The following is a 19686-nucleotide window of genomic DNA, read 5'->3' on the forward strand; positions in this document are numbered from 1 at the left end:
TCTTTTCTTGTAGTTATGATTCTTTAGCTTCGGCTCGGAGTATCATAATTTTAGAATCGATTGAATGGGCACTTAATAGCTTTGCTCCGTTCAAATCTCCTGGGATTTATCCTATTTTGCTTCAGAAGGAATTTGATCATTTCAAACATGTTTGAAACAACTACTTGTTTGCAGTTTTGCTACAGGGTATATTCCCAAATCCTAGCGGGATATTACTGTAAAGTTTATTCCGAAAGTGGGTCGTGCGTCGTATGAAGAAGCAAAGAGCTTCAGACCTAGGTTATCCGTTTGACCTCTTTTCTTCTGAAATGCTTAGAACGCATTGTCGATCATCACATCCTTGATGTTCATCTGGCCAATGTGCCTCTTCATGTGAACCAACATGCCCACCAATCTGGTAAGTCCACTGTGACTCTTTTACACAAGGTTGTTTACGATATCGAGAAAGCATTCGCTCAAAAGCAATCTTGTTTGGGTGTTTTCTTAGATATCGAGGGAGCCTTTGACAACGTGCCTTTCGATGCCATATTGGAAGCCGCACGGGGTCATGGTATATCTCCAATGATTTCCAATTGGATTCACCAAATGCTCAAAAACCGACATCTCTTCTCGACATTGCGTCAAGCGGCGATTAGGAAATTGAGTGTTTGTGGATGTTCCCAAGGGAGAGTCTTATCACCACTTTTGTGGAATCTTGTAGCAGATACGCTATTAAGGCAACTCAATAATAGCGGTTTTCCTACTTATGGTTTTGCCGACGACTACCTAGCATTGTTACACTCAGCGAAGTAAACTACCGAAATTCATCAATATGCCTTATGAAATTTGCCATAACTGTAAAGTATGCATGCCATAAGAATACCTTATGAAAATTTAACATGCTTATTATGACCTAATTACATAAGATAAACTTATGAAAAGAGCAGAAAAATCACAAAATGATGCAGACTGGAATCGATCCATGAACGTCGAGATCACTGAGCTCGTGCCCAACCCACGCGGCTATCGACGCTTGAAAATATCGTGTTGCTAAATGTGTATAAAAGCCAAACTGTGAGTCGATTCCGCGTCATAGACCGACCTTATGAAAATCGTTCTAGCCGTTATGAATTGTTTAAAGGCCATTTTATAAGTTAGACCTTATGATAATCTTAGGTTTATTTGCCTAAGTGTAGTCGGTATGTGCATCAGCACCCTTTTCGACCAGATGCAAAACGCTCTTTCAGGTATTTGAGGGTTGGTGTCGCCAATATGGCCTTTCGGTTAATCCGAGTAAAACATCTATTGTTCTTTTCACGGAAAGGCAAAACCGTAATGGCGTTCGACCTTTGCGTCTCTTTGATTCTGAAATCGATGTGACTGAACAGGTAAAGTACGTTGGAGTCATTCTTGATTCCAAGCTTTCCTGGACACCTCATGTTGAGTTCAGAATCAAGAAAGCTTGTATGGTCTTCGGGCAATGCCGACGAACCTTCGGTACAACTTGGGGTCTAAAACCCAAGTATATCAGATGGATATACACAACTATTGTTCGTCCAATATTGGCCTATGGATGTCTTGTGTGGTGGCAAAAGGGCGAAGTGATAACGATCCAATCAAAGTTAGGCCATCTCATTGGCCCTGAGCCAGCTATTCCGGTATCCAAGTGTTGGGTAAAGCTTCAGATTGACACCTTGGCTGCCACTCAGCACAAACAATACTTGAATAGTTTGGAGTCATGTCGTCAAAAAAAATTGTATTCTACTGAGCCATCTCTAGGGGTTGCAAAGTATCTAACAAATCTGTCAAAGCAGAATTGCAGCATGCTGGTCAAAGCATTGACTGGCCACTGCCGACTCAGCTATCATATGGCGAATATTCAGCAAGCTGATTCATTTGCCTGTGACAGTTGTGAATCCGATTATGGAACTTCGTATCATTTAATATGTAACTGTCCAGTTTTTGCGCAACTGCGTTTCCGAATATTCAGAAAACGCTTATCAAGTGAAACTGACTTCAGAAACCTGAATCTTCAGGACGTTCTGCTGTTCTTGACCCACTGTGGTAAAGAGCTATAGGCTTTCTTTACGTTTTATACGTTATCACAGTGCCCTTCTCAGGGCGCTGTTTGAACCCATTGTGGTACACTTATGCGTTATTACGGTGTCCTTTTCATTGTGAACCCATTGTGGTACGCTTTTGCGTGTATGACGATCCTATTCCCTTACCTGTCCTTTCCCCTGTCCTATCCTTTCTCCTTCCCTTCTCCGTCAGGTAAATGATGAATAGGCTCGTGTTTATGGCGATGGCACAAATTTCCCAAATGGAGGAGAACGTGCCTCTAGAGCCGACCTACTGATACCTGATACTTTGTTTAGAAACTCCATGAAAATAACATCAAGTCAATTTGTTCCATGTTCAGTTTTGTCATCATAAGTTGTCCCATGTTCCATCTTTCGATCTCTTCACCTAGCTCTTACTGAGTCCACAACTTCTTAGAGTTAAGGAAAATGCGTGGAGCTAGGTTAACGGCAATGGAAGAATAGTTATTTATGTAATGAGTTGCAAAAAGTTGATTTTTTCAGCCCTACGACCAGCACGTGGTCTTTTTCATTCGGATGTCGCCAGGTGTGTTATCCTTACGTGCGAAGTAGGTACTGCTAGCTGGCATCCCTCTAGCAGCAGCGAATGCCACAAGGCGCAGACCATTATCGCTGGTAACGGAATGAAGGCTTTCCGTGCCAATTACAGGTCTAAAGAAACTTTCTCTGCCGATCTGCGCATTTGCATCTCCGATGACTATTATGACATCTTGTTTTGAGCACTCTTCGTAGACCTTATCAAGGCTGTCATAGAACTCATCCTTCATGTATCGGGTTTATTGTTCGTTGGCGCATAGATGCTGATCCGGTTATAGTTCAAGAATTTCCCCCCATCCACAACTTCCCTCCCCCTGGATATTCAATCTTGACGCGATGGGAGGGCTTAACCCATCAGCACTTTAGCGCCAGTTTATTCACCACCGCTAGAACTTTGAGCTAGATGTATCTGGTTTACGAGTTGAGCGCAAGTGAAGGAATCGGCCGTAAGTGCTAATGGGAACCAAAGGAGTATCCGTTGTGCATTTATCACAAGTCACAGACAAGTTATAATTCAGCTTGCACAGACCTAATCTGTGCATTTTTTGAATTTTCTCAAATTTGACAATAATTGTTAAATTTAATGTAACGCAAGAGTGGGTAGGGGAGGACTCTGCGTTACACTCATCATTCATCATTTTAATTCGAAACTACACAGGACAGGGGACGTTAGGATAAGTAGACTTACAGCCTTACAGATTAGGTTATCTTAACAACTAAATTTATTACCATTAGACAACTATGGACTGATTAGGTAATGATAAAACTGTTAATGTTCAAATAAGTTTATATTTGTGTTTCTTATTTTTACCTACCTACAAGTGTATGTATATAAAAGTTGACAAATAATCTTCATCATTTTTATTGTTGACACAAAAATCAGCTGACTGAACTTTTTTTGTTTTTATATCTTAGACGGTATTATAACACTGACCAAAAAATCAGGAATTTAGTTACTTGTTTCTTTAGGACTTAGGACGGTTGACAATGTAAAGGGTTACGGTGGATATAATAATTCTTCGGACTGAGATGATCACAGATATGCAGAAGACGACTAGCGAAATTAATAACACAATTTGACACATTTTGACATGAAGGGTTTGACTGATTCCTTCTCAACATCGAATGAAAGCTCAACAATTTTTATCTAATAGAGTTATTTGGGGGTGATGCTGGTGCTGTTAATGACCAATATCGGTTATTGACACTATTGGTAATCAGCTTGAAATAATTCTCAGAATATATTATAAAATAACTTAGGATATTATTTGATTATTGTTTGGGGAAGCTGTCAGAAAAATTAGTTGCCCATATCGGCTAAAAACGCTAACTCTGGTAGCTGTCTCCGAATAATTTTCAGAAATGTCAAATCTTTAAAAATTAGCTATGACACATTTTTTTTTCTCTTCTTTGTAATATTTCTCAGTCCTTTTCAAAGTACTATTCATTGAAGGCATTAACATAGACAGCCTTCTTTTCTCTGAATTTTCGATTATTGAAACATTGTTCAATTATCAAATCAACTTTGGAGCTTCCATTCGGTCAAAACACTAGTGCAATGGGAATAGTTAAAACAGAGTATTTTTAAAAACCAGAGCGTTCATGATTAACAAAAATTTTAATCATGTTTAATCATTGATGATTATTTTTTTTTGTTTCAGTGATTATTGATTATGATTAATGATTAATTTGATTTTGAGGATGATTAAAGATTATGATTAATGATTAAATTTGGTTTTATCTGTGATTATTGATTATGATTAATGATTAAAAATAGCTCATTGATTAAAAATCATGATTAATCATGATTAATCAATCACAAAAACTGGAAGTGATTGAAATATATTTGTTGTTAAAAATATTTTTGAAGTTTCAAAAGTAAAAGGTAACTCTGTCTGGGAAATTTTTGAAAGAAGAATCATAAATTATAATATTTAGAACAGCATTTACACCAACTTTAATTGAATAGTATATTTTATATGATGAATCATTTTTCGGTGATGAGTGATTAATGATTGATTAACTTTTTTTCTTATGATTATGATTACTGATTAATGATTAAATTGCGAAATCAGTGTGATTAAGATTAATGATTAATGATTAAACGAGAAATTTTTGTGATTATGATTAATGATTTTTGATTAATCTTAATCACTAATCATTAATCATGATTAAATTTATGATTAATCATTAACGCTCTGTTAAAAACTACTACGACCCAATACTAATTACTACACACTTTGCTCAAGTTGACGACATCGTCTAGTCCATCGTGAGTATTGGTCCTAGTAGGGGGAAAGTTGGGAAAGGGTCCAGGCTTTCCTATCAGCTGTCCTGCAGCTCCACCTGGTCTGGTCACTCTACAAAAAAAAAAAGAATTTTCCCCCATCCACAACTTACAGACTCGGTCGCTTATCGGCTTCCACTGAATAACTCGCTTCATCTGCTTTCCGATCACTATGAAGCCAACTACATGTTCTGCGTTATCGCCGATGCTGTTGTAGATGTGGTACTTGAATGGAGTGTTAGTGATGGAATCCACCGCTCGGAATTTGCATTCTCCAGTTTTGAGCCAGCGTATCTCCTGGATAGCTGCCACATTAATGCCGACATTCTGCGGTTCACGAGCCAGGAACCCGACACGTGCGGGTTCATTCAAAGATCTCAAATACCAAGATCCGACTTTCAAATCGTTGTCCTTAATTGGCTGCCAAGTTTGTTGCCGTTGGATCAATCCGTTTACTCTACTATTGCTTTCTTTGTGTTTGAGGGTTTTCAGCAGGCTACCTTAACGGGGCCGCGCTGCCTACATCGCGTTGAAGGGGCTTCCTCCTGAGGTATAGCTGACGCGATACAGCATGTCATATTCAGAAGCTGGATGCCAAAACAGACGCTGTTTGAGCAGCACCTCCTTGATGAGCAGACGCTCGGCACGTACCTCCTCAATCTAGCTGAAGTCAGGACAACAGTGCTCAGGTTGCACTACCAGCTAAGCACACATCTCTTAGCTGGTAGTCTTTGTCATTGCTTGACCCGTGGAAGCATGAGGTATAGGAACTTGTGAGGACCAGAGCTATGTTAGTTGGACGCTCTCCTTCTCGACTCATCATTTTGTACTCTACAACGAATCGTTCATTCTTGTCTACTCAAGACGGAAGCTTTATTACGACTTAGGTCTAACTAAATTCCCGATTTCCATCATACAGACATTCTGGTAAAACGCATTCGAGATAACGTTGTTTGAGGAAAGGGCGTTTGGGGGGAAATTTAACACAACCAGCTATTCATTCAATATTAATTCACATATCTTTTCGTCTTTCCAGATGGAACAAATCCGACGCATCAACCGACTCCTGCCCACAGATACCATCTTCCTGCGACCGTTCCTAATGATCCCGGTCGACAAGGACTCGCCGTACTACCCGAAAGATCCGTCGGCCATCATCCGACCCAGTTCCCTGTCGGTCCGATCGGCCACGATCACCGGCTGTCCACCATCCAGTTCTTCGGCTTGTTCCACCCCGATGGACCCGGTGGGTATCAGCGAAGAAAACGCCATCTCTCCCGAGGAAGAAAGCAGGAAAAATATGGAGGAATTCCTAGGGAAGATTGACTCGTCGATTGCAACGACCCGGAAGTATATTGCCGAGTCGCAGCGAAACAGCGAGTTCGGTTCCAGTCAGATCGATGATAATATCTTTAGTTCCGGTGCTAGCATGAACAGTAGTGGGTACTATTCGAAGCCGAGGGCTTACTCGACGGCTTCCTCTTCATCGTCCATCTCGTCATATCAGCAGTATCATTTCCACGGGTCGTCAGGGACTGGCGGCGGCGGCGGCGGGGCCAGTTCGTCCCATCATCACAAACGACAAAGCTCCTCGGGGAGTGCGGCTTCCGATACGAGTCAGCTGATCGTAATGACCCAGGGCAAGCGGGTGCAAAGTTCCCTCCAGAAGCTGGAAAAGCAACAGGACGAGCTGTTCGAATTGTAGCAGCGACAAAGCCACTGGACCGCCTGGTCCCGGTCCCGGTCGTCATCCACGGAGGAGGAAGAGTCACCATCGCCAACGATAGAAATGAAAATGCTCGTCGATTATCATCGGAACTATCCGGAGGAATGCCTGTTCGGAGGAAATCGCGACCACAGCTATAGTTACTACTACTATAGGAATCATCCTTCCTCGTACCGTCAGTTGGCGGCAACGTTCGGATCCGGACTGAAGTCGCGGATCAATAGCTTTCTCACGCTGCTGATGAGGCGACGACAATTGCAGTATCGTCACCGGAGTAACACCGAAAGCGGAGGAGCGGAACCATCCAGAAGAGGAAGTCCCAGGGCGACAACGACGACGACGCGGCAACCGGCGTGCGAGACGACGGATCGGATCAGCTTTAAGAGTTACTGTAAGCGGCCAAAGGCCAACGGGTAGGAACAAATCACCGATAAATTACCGACATCGGTGCTGACCTTTTCCACCGGTGTTTGTTAAAAACGCACCGGTGATCAGTGAGGGATTAACCGACTACAGTGGTGCTTCACCGAGGTCCCTCAACTCCGAAGTCAGCGATTGTGTTTCGATAAGTAGCATCACTACAACAACTGCTTGTAAGTAGAATAGTCATTTCTTATACTTCATCACGATGACACATCGAGTCAAACTACAAAACAAAAAAAAAAAAAAATCGGGACGAGAACTCATACAATATTATGTTAGGAACAAAAGGAAATATAATCTGAATAAGGCACATTAGCACTTACCGACACTGAATCAGCAAAAAAAAATAAATAAAATAAATGGAACAACCTAATCGATGAGATTCACCTATAGAGCAATACACCCCCGTACGCCGAAAGGATAGAATATTATAATATTGTGTTATTTTTTTCTTTATTATTTAGCGTGTATTATTTATACGAATAGTATCATTTACGCTAAGCGTTTTTTTATATCGTTACGAACTAATTTCCTTATCCGCTGCACATTGCGGCAACTTGTAAAGTTGTTACAAAACTGGTTTGCAGTAGTGCATCGTTCTTTTTTTTTCTACTATATCGTCACCTCGAATTATATAACAAGTCCACCTTTTCTTAGGTTTATGTTTAAATCCCTCAAACATACTCGTCGTCCGAACAAAGAATCTTCTAGTATTACGTTCGTCATCCATCACTGATAAATATATGCTTTTGCATTATCGTCTCACGGTACGCTGGCAAAGCGTTTGGCAAGATGTAAACTCGCAACAACTATTTTAATTGACTTACCCGACTAGCGGAACTCACTTAAACGGCTTTTACAGTTGAAAATAAAACAAAATAAGAGTGGTGTGTTTGTTGAACAACAATGTTGTTTCTTGAAAATTTAGAACTAGTCAATTTCAAAGTCCATTGGATTCGAAAATAACTTCTTTGGAATTCAAATATTTAAGAATCGACGAAAGAGCTCACACATAATTTCTTATGAGATTTGTCCAGTAGTGTCTTCACTAGTATTTATCTTCAGATATCGGCATTTACCTGGAATTTTATCAAAAATTTATTTTAAATTTTTTCTGCACATTCTTCAAAAGTTTTGATACGCAGATCTTCCAGGATTTTTTATTGAGATTCTTTGATTGCTGATTCTGACATTTTTCGGACATCGTAGCTGTGAGGCCCTACAAAGGATGAGATCCTAAATAGAAGTTCTTATGTTTCCACCACGTATTTGAAGGTAATATTTTTCGAGAAATTAGCCTTATCCTTTATTCATTTAACAAAGTTTTTCAAAACTAAAATTTCGACAATTCGATGAGCTAAAAACTGATTGTAGGTACTTCCTGTGCATCCTTGAGAGTTCTCTCCAGGACAATTGTTTTCTCAAGATCGTTTTTCTTCTGCCGGATCTAATTCTCCCTCAAGTGACATTTCGCACAGAACCAGGTTTCTTCTTTAGTTGGTTTCCGTTCCAACTTAGCACAAATGAGGTGAAACGATCTGTCACACTGGTCACAGCAGACCGTATCAAATTACTTACATAGTCGGAAATGACCTTCTTTCTGTTAAAGACATACTGAACCGACATCCTCTCTAATGATCCAGTAACTGGTTTCTTGATGAGATGCTTCTTCAAGTTTTCTTGTGTGATTCACTGCTGTTGACAGGTTGCGCTTGAAGTGACAACCACGCTTTTATGATTTGCGAATTTGAAATTTTGAACTCTCCTCTTTGGAGCCACCAATGACCTGTGAAGATTTTGGTAAATAAAAATCTTGCTCCAATCGAGTGAAAACAGCAAAGCCTTTGACCTGATTCGCAAAGCAAATGGATTGAGTTGTAGCTTACGCTCAGTATCTCGGCCCGATTGGCTCCAGGTCAAACATGTCTCTCAAGCGAAGGGCTGATAAACTGGCAGATGAGAAATACTTTGAAGGACAAGCCTTAACTAAATTCTCTTACGGGCTTAGAGTCTTACCTGATTCTGTCTACAGTTGTTTTTTCGCAATCTCAATTTTTCTGAGCCAGAACAAGTACCTTTTCTTAAACCAAGGTCTAGTGATTCTGGAGGGGAATCTTCGAGCTACCAAAGTGAAACTAGGACTTTCTTTCTGAAGTGAAAGGTTCGACCTTAGGGAGCACACTAATTGTTTTCTAACTATGACATTACATGACAAAAAGAAGTAATATTCCTCTTTTCCCTTTCACCTGTTATCTGCTGTCTGGCTTATCTGGCTGTCGCATACTGATATCGCGTGATAACGTATTGATAAGTACGCGATACCAAGGAAGCGAAAGAGGAGTGGGATAATATACAGGATTCATCCGGAAGATCGGTCTATTGAGGAGACATCATCTACCAGACGTCGCAACAGTACGTGAACGAACTGTTCACGACTAGTCATCAATTGGTGGAAGACGGATTCAAGGTTGACGACGTTTGGCTGACCAGTTTGCTTATGAAAAGCCTGCCAAAATTATACGATTTGATGATCTTCAGCCTGGAGTCATCCAGTATCAAGCTAACCGGAACATCGTCAAGGCAAAGATCCTACAAAAAGTGTTGCTGCATGCTGGCGATCATAGTAATCGGTGAATAGCTGACGTTACCCTAGATGTAATTTTTCCTTGTTATTCGTTTCCCAACTCTCAACCTATACGAAAGTTACCTAATAAAGATCGTTACCCGTTGTTAACCCTCAAGCTCTATTACTAAAAGGTTATGGGCGATTCACGAAAAGAAGCGGTATACGGCATTCCCCAGTTTGCGGGTACCGGGTACGAGAATTGGAAATTCCGGGTTGAAAAGTTTCTCAAGTCCGTCGGCCTGCTGGAAGTCCTGACCAAGGAAGCCCCAGCAGCTGCAGCAGAATTAGCAAAATTCAATGAACAGGACTGTAAGGCAGCGAATCTGATCATCTCATTTATCCACGACGACATGCTGGACCTCATCCGGGAGAAGGACACGGCGAAGGAAATTTGGAGCACTCTTGAAAACGTCTACGCCTAGAAGTCAGTTTCATCCCAAACATTGGTCAGAAAGCAACTTGCGAAGCTGAAGATGTCTGAAGGAACGTCCGTTCGGGAGCACCTCAAGATCTTTGACGATTTGATCCGACAATTGAAGTCTGCCGGAGCCAAATTAGAAGAATCCGACATGGTGTCCCAGTTATTCGTGACCCTCCCAGAATCCTACGACCCACTAGTAACCGCACTGGAGAATTTCGGCGATGGCAAGTTAACGTTGGACGTGGTACGTGAACGGCTTTTGGCTGAAGAACTGAAGAAGAGCGATCGAATGTTGGACACCCACAAGGAGAAGCCTGCGGCGTTTGCTGGTAACAAGCAGAAGATGCGCAAGTTTGCTGGCAAATGCAATCGTTGCCACAAGAAAGGGCATATGGCAAAGGACTGCCGAGTGAAGCTTCAAGCTGAAGCCATCGTAGCCAGTGGTGGAAAAGCCGTAGCGTTCATGGTCGGTAGGAGTGTGTCGACAGAAGCTGTCCAGAGGAAAATCGTGCTTAAACTCGACTCAGGAGCCAGTGATCACCTCGTCAACGAGAAGAATTGTTTCAAGAATCTCGTGAAGTTGAACCGGCCGATCGTAATCAACGTTGCAAAGGACAATGAATCGATAGAAGCGTGGCACAAAGGAACGATTACTGGAGTCAACAACTTGGGAGTGCAAGTAACCATCAATGACGTGCTGTACGTTCCAGATCTGCGAGCAAACCTTCTTTCGGTGAAGAAACTGGCTAGAGCGGACATCAAGGTAACGTTTGGGAGAAACGCAGCGAAGATGGAACATGAAGCTGAAGTGGTCGCGATCTGTCCGATACGCGGAGACTTCTACGAGCTTGACGTCTACTATGAACAAGGTTCCGCTTTTATCTGTCAAGTCGAGGACGCAAATCTCTGGCACCGCAGATTGGGACATCTGGGAAGCGCGAATTTGAAGACCCTGGCTGGTATGGTAACCGGCATGCCGAAGCAATCCGACGAACTAGCATTCTGTGAACCTTGTGTATTTGCCAAACTATGCAGGGAACCGTTCAAAGGCACACGTGTCCGAGCAGCAAGACCATTGGAACTCATCCACTCGGATGTATGCGGCCCAATAACACCGGCTGCATGGGATGGTTCGCGCTATTTTGTCACCTTTATAGACGACTATTCTCATTTCGCAATGGTGTACATGCTGAAAAGAAAATCCGCAGTATTCGAAAAATTCCGGAACTACGAAGCAATGGCGACTGCGGCAACAAGTTTGAAGATTTCAAAAATGACAGTAGACCAAGGCCGTGAGTATTGTTCGAAGCTTCAGGAAGATTTTTACGCGTCCAATGGGATTCAAGTTGAACCGACTGCGGCATACACTCCACAGCAAAATGGAGTCTCCGAAAGATTCAACAGGACAATAATCGAGAAGGTCCGGGCTATGCTGACAGAGTCTCAAGTTCCAAGAAACCTGTGGAATGAAGCGGTCCTGGCTGCAACATATTTGTTAAATAGAAGCCCCACAAGTGCCTTGAAGGATCAAGTAACTCCAGTGGAACTATGGACAAATCAGAAGCCAAACCTCTCGAAGCTGCGAGTATTTGGAAGTAAAGCGTTCGCCTGGATTCCGCCTCAGCTGCGGAAGAAATTGGATTCGAAATGTCGAGAAGCGCGGCGTTTCTGTATGGCGACCTGAAAGAAGACGTTTACCTTGCTGTCCCGGATGGAGTGTTGGCCAAATCAAATGTTGTCTGAAAATTAGAGAAGTCATTATACGGACTGAAGCAAAGCCCCAGATGTTGGAATGAAAAACTGAACGATTTGCTAACCAGGAACGGATTTACTCGGTCAAGGCATGACTATTGTCTCTACACGCGAACCACAAGCAACGGAAGCATTTACGTTATCATCTACGTTGACGACTTGCTGTTGGTAGGACGTGACCTTTCGGAGATCAACGAAATCAAGAAAATACTGTCGCAAAAATTTGAAATGTCCGACTGCGGAGAAATCAAGCATTTTCTCGGAATCAAGGTATCCTATAACAGAGTAGAACGCACGATGGAGTTGTGCCAAGAAGCTGGAATCAATCGAGTACTGGAAAAGTTTGGATAGAAGGACTGCAATCCGGTAAAAACTCCTATTGAGAAGACTCTTCCACCGGTGGCTGATTCAAAGGATTGCGTTGGACATCCGTTTCGAGAACTGTTGGGAAGTCTTATGTACATGATGCTTTGTGTGAGGCCAGACATTTGTTTTGCCGTTGGATACATGGGCAGATACCAGCAGAAACCTCAAGACGTACATTGGCAGTTGCTAAAAAGGATTGTCCGATATTTGAAGGGAACTAAAACGCTGAAGCTCAAATACAATCCAAGACAGAACGAATCCCCATTGACCGGTTTTGCTGACTCGGACTGGGCGACAGACACCAGTGATCGGAAATCTGTGAGCGGTTACGTGTTCAAAGTATACGGTTCAGCAGTATCTTGGAGCAGCAAAAAGCAGCAGATTGTTGCAACATCATCAAGTGAGGCTGAGTATATAGCTTTGAGTGCTGCTACATCTGAAGGCCTATGGCTAAAAGGAATTTTGGAAGATTTGAAGGAAATTGCTGCAGAAGACCCGTTTGTAATTTTTGAAGATAATCAAGGGTGTATTGCAATGTCGAAGAATACCGAATGTAAGCGTGTCAAGCACATAGACATAAAACATCATTTTATTAGAGATCATATCAACCATGGAACACTGAAGGTTGAACCTATTGGAACCACTGATCAATTAGCGGATATATTTACCAAAGGACTGGATATCGGACGCTTCAAGACTCTACGGTTCCGCTTAGGATTGGCCGATTAAGAGGGGGTGTTGGCGATCATAGTAATCGGTGAATAGCTGACGTTACCCTAGATGTAATTTTTCCTTGTTATTCGTTTCCCAACTCTCAACCTATACGGAAGTTACCTAATAAAGATCGTTACCTGTTGTTAACCCTCAAGCTCTATTACTAAAACTGCATGTACCATCAGAATCTAGTCAAGAAGATAGAAAAGTTCAAAGGATCTGGACATGTCAATTGTTTATAGGAGTTGATACATGAAACAATGACAGCAACAGCGCAAGAGGTTATAAGTACCACTCAACATCAACAACGTAATGGTTGGTTCGACTAGAAGTTCCAACGAGTGACGAAGGAGAAGAATGCCGCCAAAGAGCTGTACGGAGTGGCTGAGACCAGAAGAGAAACAGATTAGCAGCAACGAAACGACAGCCGAAGAGAGCGTTAGCGTCCAGAAGCACAGGAAAGCATGGATCAGAACGAAATGCAGAAGTTTTAAGCAACTGTCAATGGTGCGTGGCACAAGACTGCACTAGATTATCTTTCCCAGCTCCGTCCTCAGAAATGTTGACCGTTGAAGCAATTCGAGACGATCCTGGAGCCAGCTACATTGAAGATAAGGACTGTCAAAACATCCAGGAGGTTCAGTTTCCCAACCAATACAGGTGCGAGGATCGGAACATTACAGTTGTTCATTGTTCTAATCAAGCGGACCTGGGAGAGCAAAAGAGAAACGAATCCACCACAGCACGAAACGACACCACGGAGAAAGCGTGGAGCATGCAAAAGCATAAGAAAGCATGGATCGGAACGATATGCGAAAGTTTTAGACAACTGGCAATGGTGCGCGCTACAAGACTGCACTAGAAGAACATTTTCCAAGATCCGCCCTCGGAAATGTTGACCCTTGAAGCAATCTGAAATGGTTCTCAATCCAGCTCGAGTCAAGGTGGACTGTCAAGACATGCAGAAGGGTCGGTTTTCGTTGGTTCGTTGGAAGTAGTGCGCTGACTAGAGCATCAGTTGTACAGCGCACTACTTCCAGCGAAAGTCATTGAAGATATTTCCGATACCAACTTAGTGCTAAAACCACAATACAGTTCTTGATCCTTCGCCATAAAGATAGTCCTAATCAAGGAACGGACCTGGTGCGCAGCGAAGGAGCGAGCTGAAGATGAATCGGCTGTAAGCCATGGAATCTCCGAGCACGCGATGACGGCAAACAACTCAACAGTATGTGAACTAGCTGTTCACGAGTAGTTATTAGTTGTCGGAATTCATTGGCTGGCATTGATTACGGTTGGCTGAACGATTTGTTTATGAAAGGCCTATAGAAACAGTGCGATCCGATGATCTTCGGCCAAAAGTCATCCGGCTAACCGCGGACATCGTCAAGGCGAAGATCCTACAAGGTTTGAAAGCACCAAGCGATACGAAGCAAGGCGGGGAAGCGTACCTGCGCAAGTCCAAGCAATAACGTGTTGAATGGTAGGTACATCCTTGGAGGTGCATCACACAGCTCAGTGGAGTGCTAGGTATCAACTGGTAGGTAAATGGAAATAAATTGTAAATATGTTATACCTAGATTGAATAAAGGAGAGGCGCTGAGCTGGTAGCGATATCAGTCAGTGCCTGGGTTCGGAAACAGAAAGCCTCGCCTGTGTTTTTATTTCCAACATAACGGCAGTGACAAAACGAACGTGAACTGCTACCGGTGCAAGAAAATAAGTCACTTCGCACAGGGTTCCAGTCAAGTTGGCGAGTAGAAGAAAGAGCTGCCCAGCAAAAACAGTGGGCATGACGCATTTGCCGTGGCGCTCAATGCAAGTGAGGCATCTACTATGTCGGTGGCAGCAGAGGATGATTGAATCGTTGACTCCGGAGCAACAGCTCCTTTATGCCTGGAACGTAATCTTCAGAACGTTTTGTCAAGTATCAACGCAGATATTGGAGCCACCATCCTCTAAATATCCATTAACTAGTTCTAGTCCGTAACGGATCTGGGAGTAAATTTGTTGTCTGTAAGTGGGTTTGCCGAAACGATTACAACATAACATTCACGAAGGAATAGTACAAGGTAGTCAGTCCGACGAATGAAGTTGAAGTGTGTACCCTAGATACAAGGCACGCATCAACGACTACCGTTTCTATCCATAGAATGACGTGAACACCGCACCGTCTTTGGGAGCTAGTGCACTTCGATCTCTGTTGACCTATGCATAATACATCCATTGGATAGTCGAGAAGTATGCTGTGTTATGCGTGATTGTGCCGAAGCAGTTGCAACGGCATCATATGTGATCAACTGATCGCCAACTAAGGGATTACCGGTGACATCTGAAGAAGCGTTAACCGGGTGGAGATCAGATCTGGTTCATTTATGTGTATTTGAATCCAAGATAACGCTTAACAAGCCAAAAGAAAGAACAGTAAGAAGAGGAAGAAGTAGGATACAATGGCTCAGCCTGGCATCTTTATTAGTTATAGCAGCAGTTCCATTGTTTTCAGGCAGATGTAAAAGGTTCCCCTACCGGAACCTGGTCGGCGGTCTACAATACTCGGCACAAATAACTGGGTCAGATTGTATCTTCGCTGTGAGCCATTGAGCTTAAGCACGAGCTTGATTGATCGCTCGTGGATGCTGCCAGAAAAGCTACGATTACACAAGGAACCAATTAGATATCTGCCGGGGACTAAGCAGGTATTTTCAGAGAGTGAGTGTTGGTGATCTGCTATTTTAGGCTACAATGGCGCCTATGCCACGTCAGGTTGCAGGTCAATGTGGGGAAGAGGAAGAAAGTGATGATTGCAATCGTTTGTCACCACTGCAGACCGAATATACCCCTGCGTCTGCACAAATTCATGTGGATGTCGGAGTGTTGATGGGATATGATTGGCAGAGAGTTCACACATTGGTGCGTGGATGCCAGGCGTAAAGTGAAAGATTAGTATGTTTATTACTCTGAAGATGATGCGCGGCACAGTTCGCTGGATTACATAACTCGTAGGTGTTATCTGATAGATTGACTCTGTGCTGTGAAAGTTGGAAGGAAGGGAACCGACTTTTTCAACCTTTTTTCTGTTCTAGCGATGGCTGTGAACATACATGAACTGATATGTAGAGAGGAGGGAGAAAGTACATAGAGAGATACAAAGTAGGAGGAAAAGGACGGGTCAGGGATTGAATCCACCCAACTAACAATCACTCATTGTATTACTGTGTGCAAACGTTGCCCAAATGCTTTCCAAACGCGGTAACACAGTGTTACCAAAGGAAACTTAGCAACCATAGTCAAAACCATCGCCAACTTAGGACTCAAAAGCTCCCACTGATATCGGGTTTCGGGTTACTTGCTAGAAAATCTTACCGCATTAAGTGCTCCCGCATTTGAAATTTGCATTTCGAATGCACACAGCAATACAAGCACCTTTACGACGAATTAATTCAGTATGATGCTGAATAACATTTGCATAATTTTCAGGCAGAACCTTTGTTCGGGTTTTGTTCACACAAAATTGGAGAAACTATAAAGCATAGTGTTGTGTACCAACTGAACTATTTGTTGTTAAATCTTTTACTAACTATACAGTAAAGCTGTTATTCAGCTTTAGCAAAAAAAATGATTTAAAATAAATAAAAAGCAACATTTTTCAATTTCCACAAGGGTTTATGATTGGCACTTTTACTGTGAATAACTATTGAGAAACAATAACTGCACATAAATTAACTTAAATCAAGATTCGAACTCAAGACTGCGTCATCCTAGAGTCAAGAGATGATGGATTGCAGCGCTCAAATCAAAACATAAACTTCTCGTGGTTAAATATTGGTCAGAATTCGACTCCTATTCATCAGTGGTGAATTAGCACAGAATATTATGGGTAACAACTGAACAACACATTAATTCAGCTGCTGTTCAGTAAAAAACACGTTTTTTTATCCTGTACTCTGAGTCGAAGTATGATGAAACGAAAGCGCTTATTTGACTTGTGAAAAGCATATTATACAGTTACGTGTGCTAATTTTCACACACATAAAAGAGGATGAATAATTACTCATAAATCTAGATAGTATATGCCTGCCTACAAGGGGTGATCTAATGCACAGACTAGATTGTGTTAATTTCAGAGAAATTGCCTTTCTAAATTCGGCGTACAAAATCACTGTCGCGTAACCTGTTTAACAGACTGAGACCTTTTGAGGAGTTCTTCGTCGGCGAATATCAGGATGATATTTGTGAGGGCTATCGACGGATCAAATGCTCACCCTGCGAATGATCCAAGACAAATTTCAGGAATATAACTTGCAGACTTACCATCTGTTCACTGATTTTAAAACAGCGAACAATTCAGTTGAAAATCATGAGCTTTGACAGATAATATCAGACCATGGTTTTCCAATGAAGCTAATAAGGCAGATACGCGCAACGCTGGGTAGATCAAAATCTATTGTTTTGTTCGCAAACAAAGTGTCTACCTCGTTTGTAACCTTGGATGGATTGAAGCATCATCCTGATATAATCCATCGTTCAAGTTTACTGTTCAACGTTCCACTCCAAGCAGCGATATCAGGAGGTCCGGCGTACAGAGGAATTCAACTATCACCCAGGGTCACACATGCTCCGCGGCTTTGCGAACGATAATGATCTCATCGGCATCGATCGTAGGGAAGTTAAGGAAGCTTATGCTCTTCTGAAAAGGGAAACAGCGACGATAGGCTTGAGATTAACTCTACCAATACGAAGTACATGATTGTGGGTAGAGACAAATTTGATAGGGATGTGTTTGAAGTTGTTGAAGTTGGAACACTTGTGACAATGACGGTTCCCGTGGAATGAAAAGGAGTATTGCAGCTACGAATAGGGTTTTTTATGGATTGCGTTACCACTTAGGTCATGTAACATGCAAACGTAAACGTATAAGGCGCTAATGCTTCCAGTGGCCCTCTGAATAACTGTTGAAACTATTCTGCAGAAATCGACATTGCGAGTTTACATCTGCCAAAATTTTACCAGTTTTAATTTCGCTTTTATATTCTCATAAAAATCTTGAGTTAACTTTTTCGTCAACCAATGCGAACATATCCAATCTTAACCGATATGCACCTCTATAACAAAGCCCATGCACTAGATAAAAATATAGCTTTACCAATCGTATATGTATATGTTCTGTACCCTGAAACCCTTGTGTATTGCGCCGAACAATAACCAAAAATGTAAGTGGATCTACGAACAAACCATTAGAGCTGTTGCCTTCAGTGTTAGAAATACGACAAAATTGTACTAGTGATACACGAGGTAAAATTTGATCCTTATCGGAGGATCTTCTCTGGTCCTTACAAATTGGCTCACTCGCGTTTTCGTCCTAATCGTATCGTCAGTCAGTAAGCCGTCTGTATGGATTCACTCAATGCTTGTGTACTATTTTTAGCTTACGCTGTTGGTGTCAATTCTCTGCAAACTATTCAAACGTCCTCCAAAACGTCTACGTATTCTAACCCGCACTAATAGAGTACGATTGGTCAGCAGCTATAGGAACTAACAATCAAACAATCGAAATTGTGATACTAATTCAGTTATATAGGCAAGGCATTCGTGTGCGATCCTAGTTAAGTATGTCCCCCCACTTATAATAGTAGCAATCCTTTGCCGTTAATAGTATAAGTTCTGCTTATTTCTCTGTATTCAATCCTATCGAATGGTGCAATTGTCATTTAAACAAGTATATAGATATGTATGGAAATTAATACTTTTATCGAAAAACAAAAAACACAGCAACAACAATTCACAGCAGGAACAGGAAACCATTAAACACAATATATGTAACCGATGCTTTACGACACAGTGTTAGTCATTGTTAGGAGCGAAATATCCCCTCGAAATAGGAATAGCAAAATAGGACATGTATTGTACATATATTAGAAAGAAGGATCACCGGTAACGTCGTCGTTTCACCTAACAGACTTCTATGTGAGAAACGGTCAATAGAAGGGGGACGATGGTTACTAACCTGAGGAATGATGGTGCGTAGTAGTAGTAGCTTGATGGGCCACGATCCGTTTGAATCAGGAACAGGGACGGACGGCTCTACCGGATACAACAAAGATTGTAGCTATTTAGTAGGTAACAAATCGATCACAGCAGTATCTATATAGGTATATAGTTAGCACGGATCACTTATTGCGAACGAATGGTCGTAGATATGCATTTTCCACGGAAGAAGGTACATAAAGTGATACGGAAATTTTGCGTGCAGAGAGACTGGTTGGAATTGTTATAATGGAAAGTTTGTGTAAAACAATGTACATAAAAAGTCTAGTGAGTGGAAATCTATAAATATACACTAAAAGATATATATGAATCAATGAATCACAATGAAATTGCGATAGTATAAATTCAATAGAAAGGAAAGAATCTTCCTCTGGGGCTACCTTCTGAATGCTGGGTTAGCCGTGAAGTGCAACGAGCTTGTGATCCATAGTAAGAATCCCAGATACAGACGAATACATTTACTACCTCGAAGGTTTCCCCGTATATCGCGACATTACTTCCTAGTCAAATCCAGTCGTGCTCGGTTCCGCCTGTTACCAAGTACCTACTTTGACGCATTCAACACCTGTTGAACCTTTGCTGCTTCGCATTTCAGGCAGGTGTACAACTCTGCCACCGTTCCAAATATTCAAGCGATAATAAGAGGCAAGAGAGTCCGTCACCTTGTCACAGACCCCGGCTGGATAGTTCACCCGAAACCCTTACGCA

The 19686-nt window shown here is 42.1% G+C and overlaps 1 protein-coding gene across 1 annotated transcript in view; it reads left to right on the plus strand.

The window, feature by feature from the left end:
- Positions 1-19307, plus strand: part of LOC109412597 (lysM and putative peptidoglycan-binding domain-containing protein 1-like) — a 35413-nt gene extending 16106 nt beyond the window's left edge. The window contains exon 3 of the mRNA XM_029860233.2: positions 5942-19307. Coding sequence (XP_029716093.2) covers positions 5942-6610 — 669 coding nt within the window. The 3' untranslated portion in view covers positions 6611-19307. The remainder of the gene's footprint in view (positions 1-5941) is intronic.
- Positions 19308-19686: the final 379 nt, after the last annotated feature.

The sequence above is a fragment of the Aedes albopictus genome, chromosome 1 (assembly GCF_035046485.1).
Source record: "Aedes albopictus strain Foshan chromosome 1, AalbF5, whole genome shotgun sequence".
In the NCBI taxonomy this organism is placed as follows: Eukaryota; Metazoa; Arthropoda; class Insecta; order Diptera; family Culicidae; genus Aedes; species Aedes albopictus.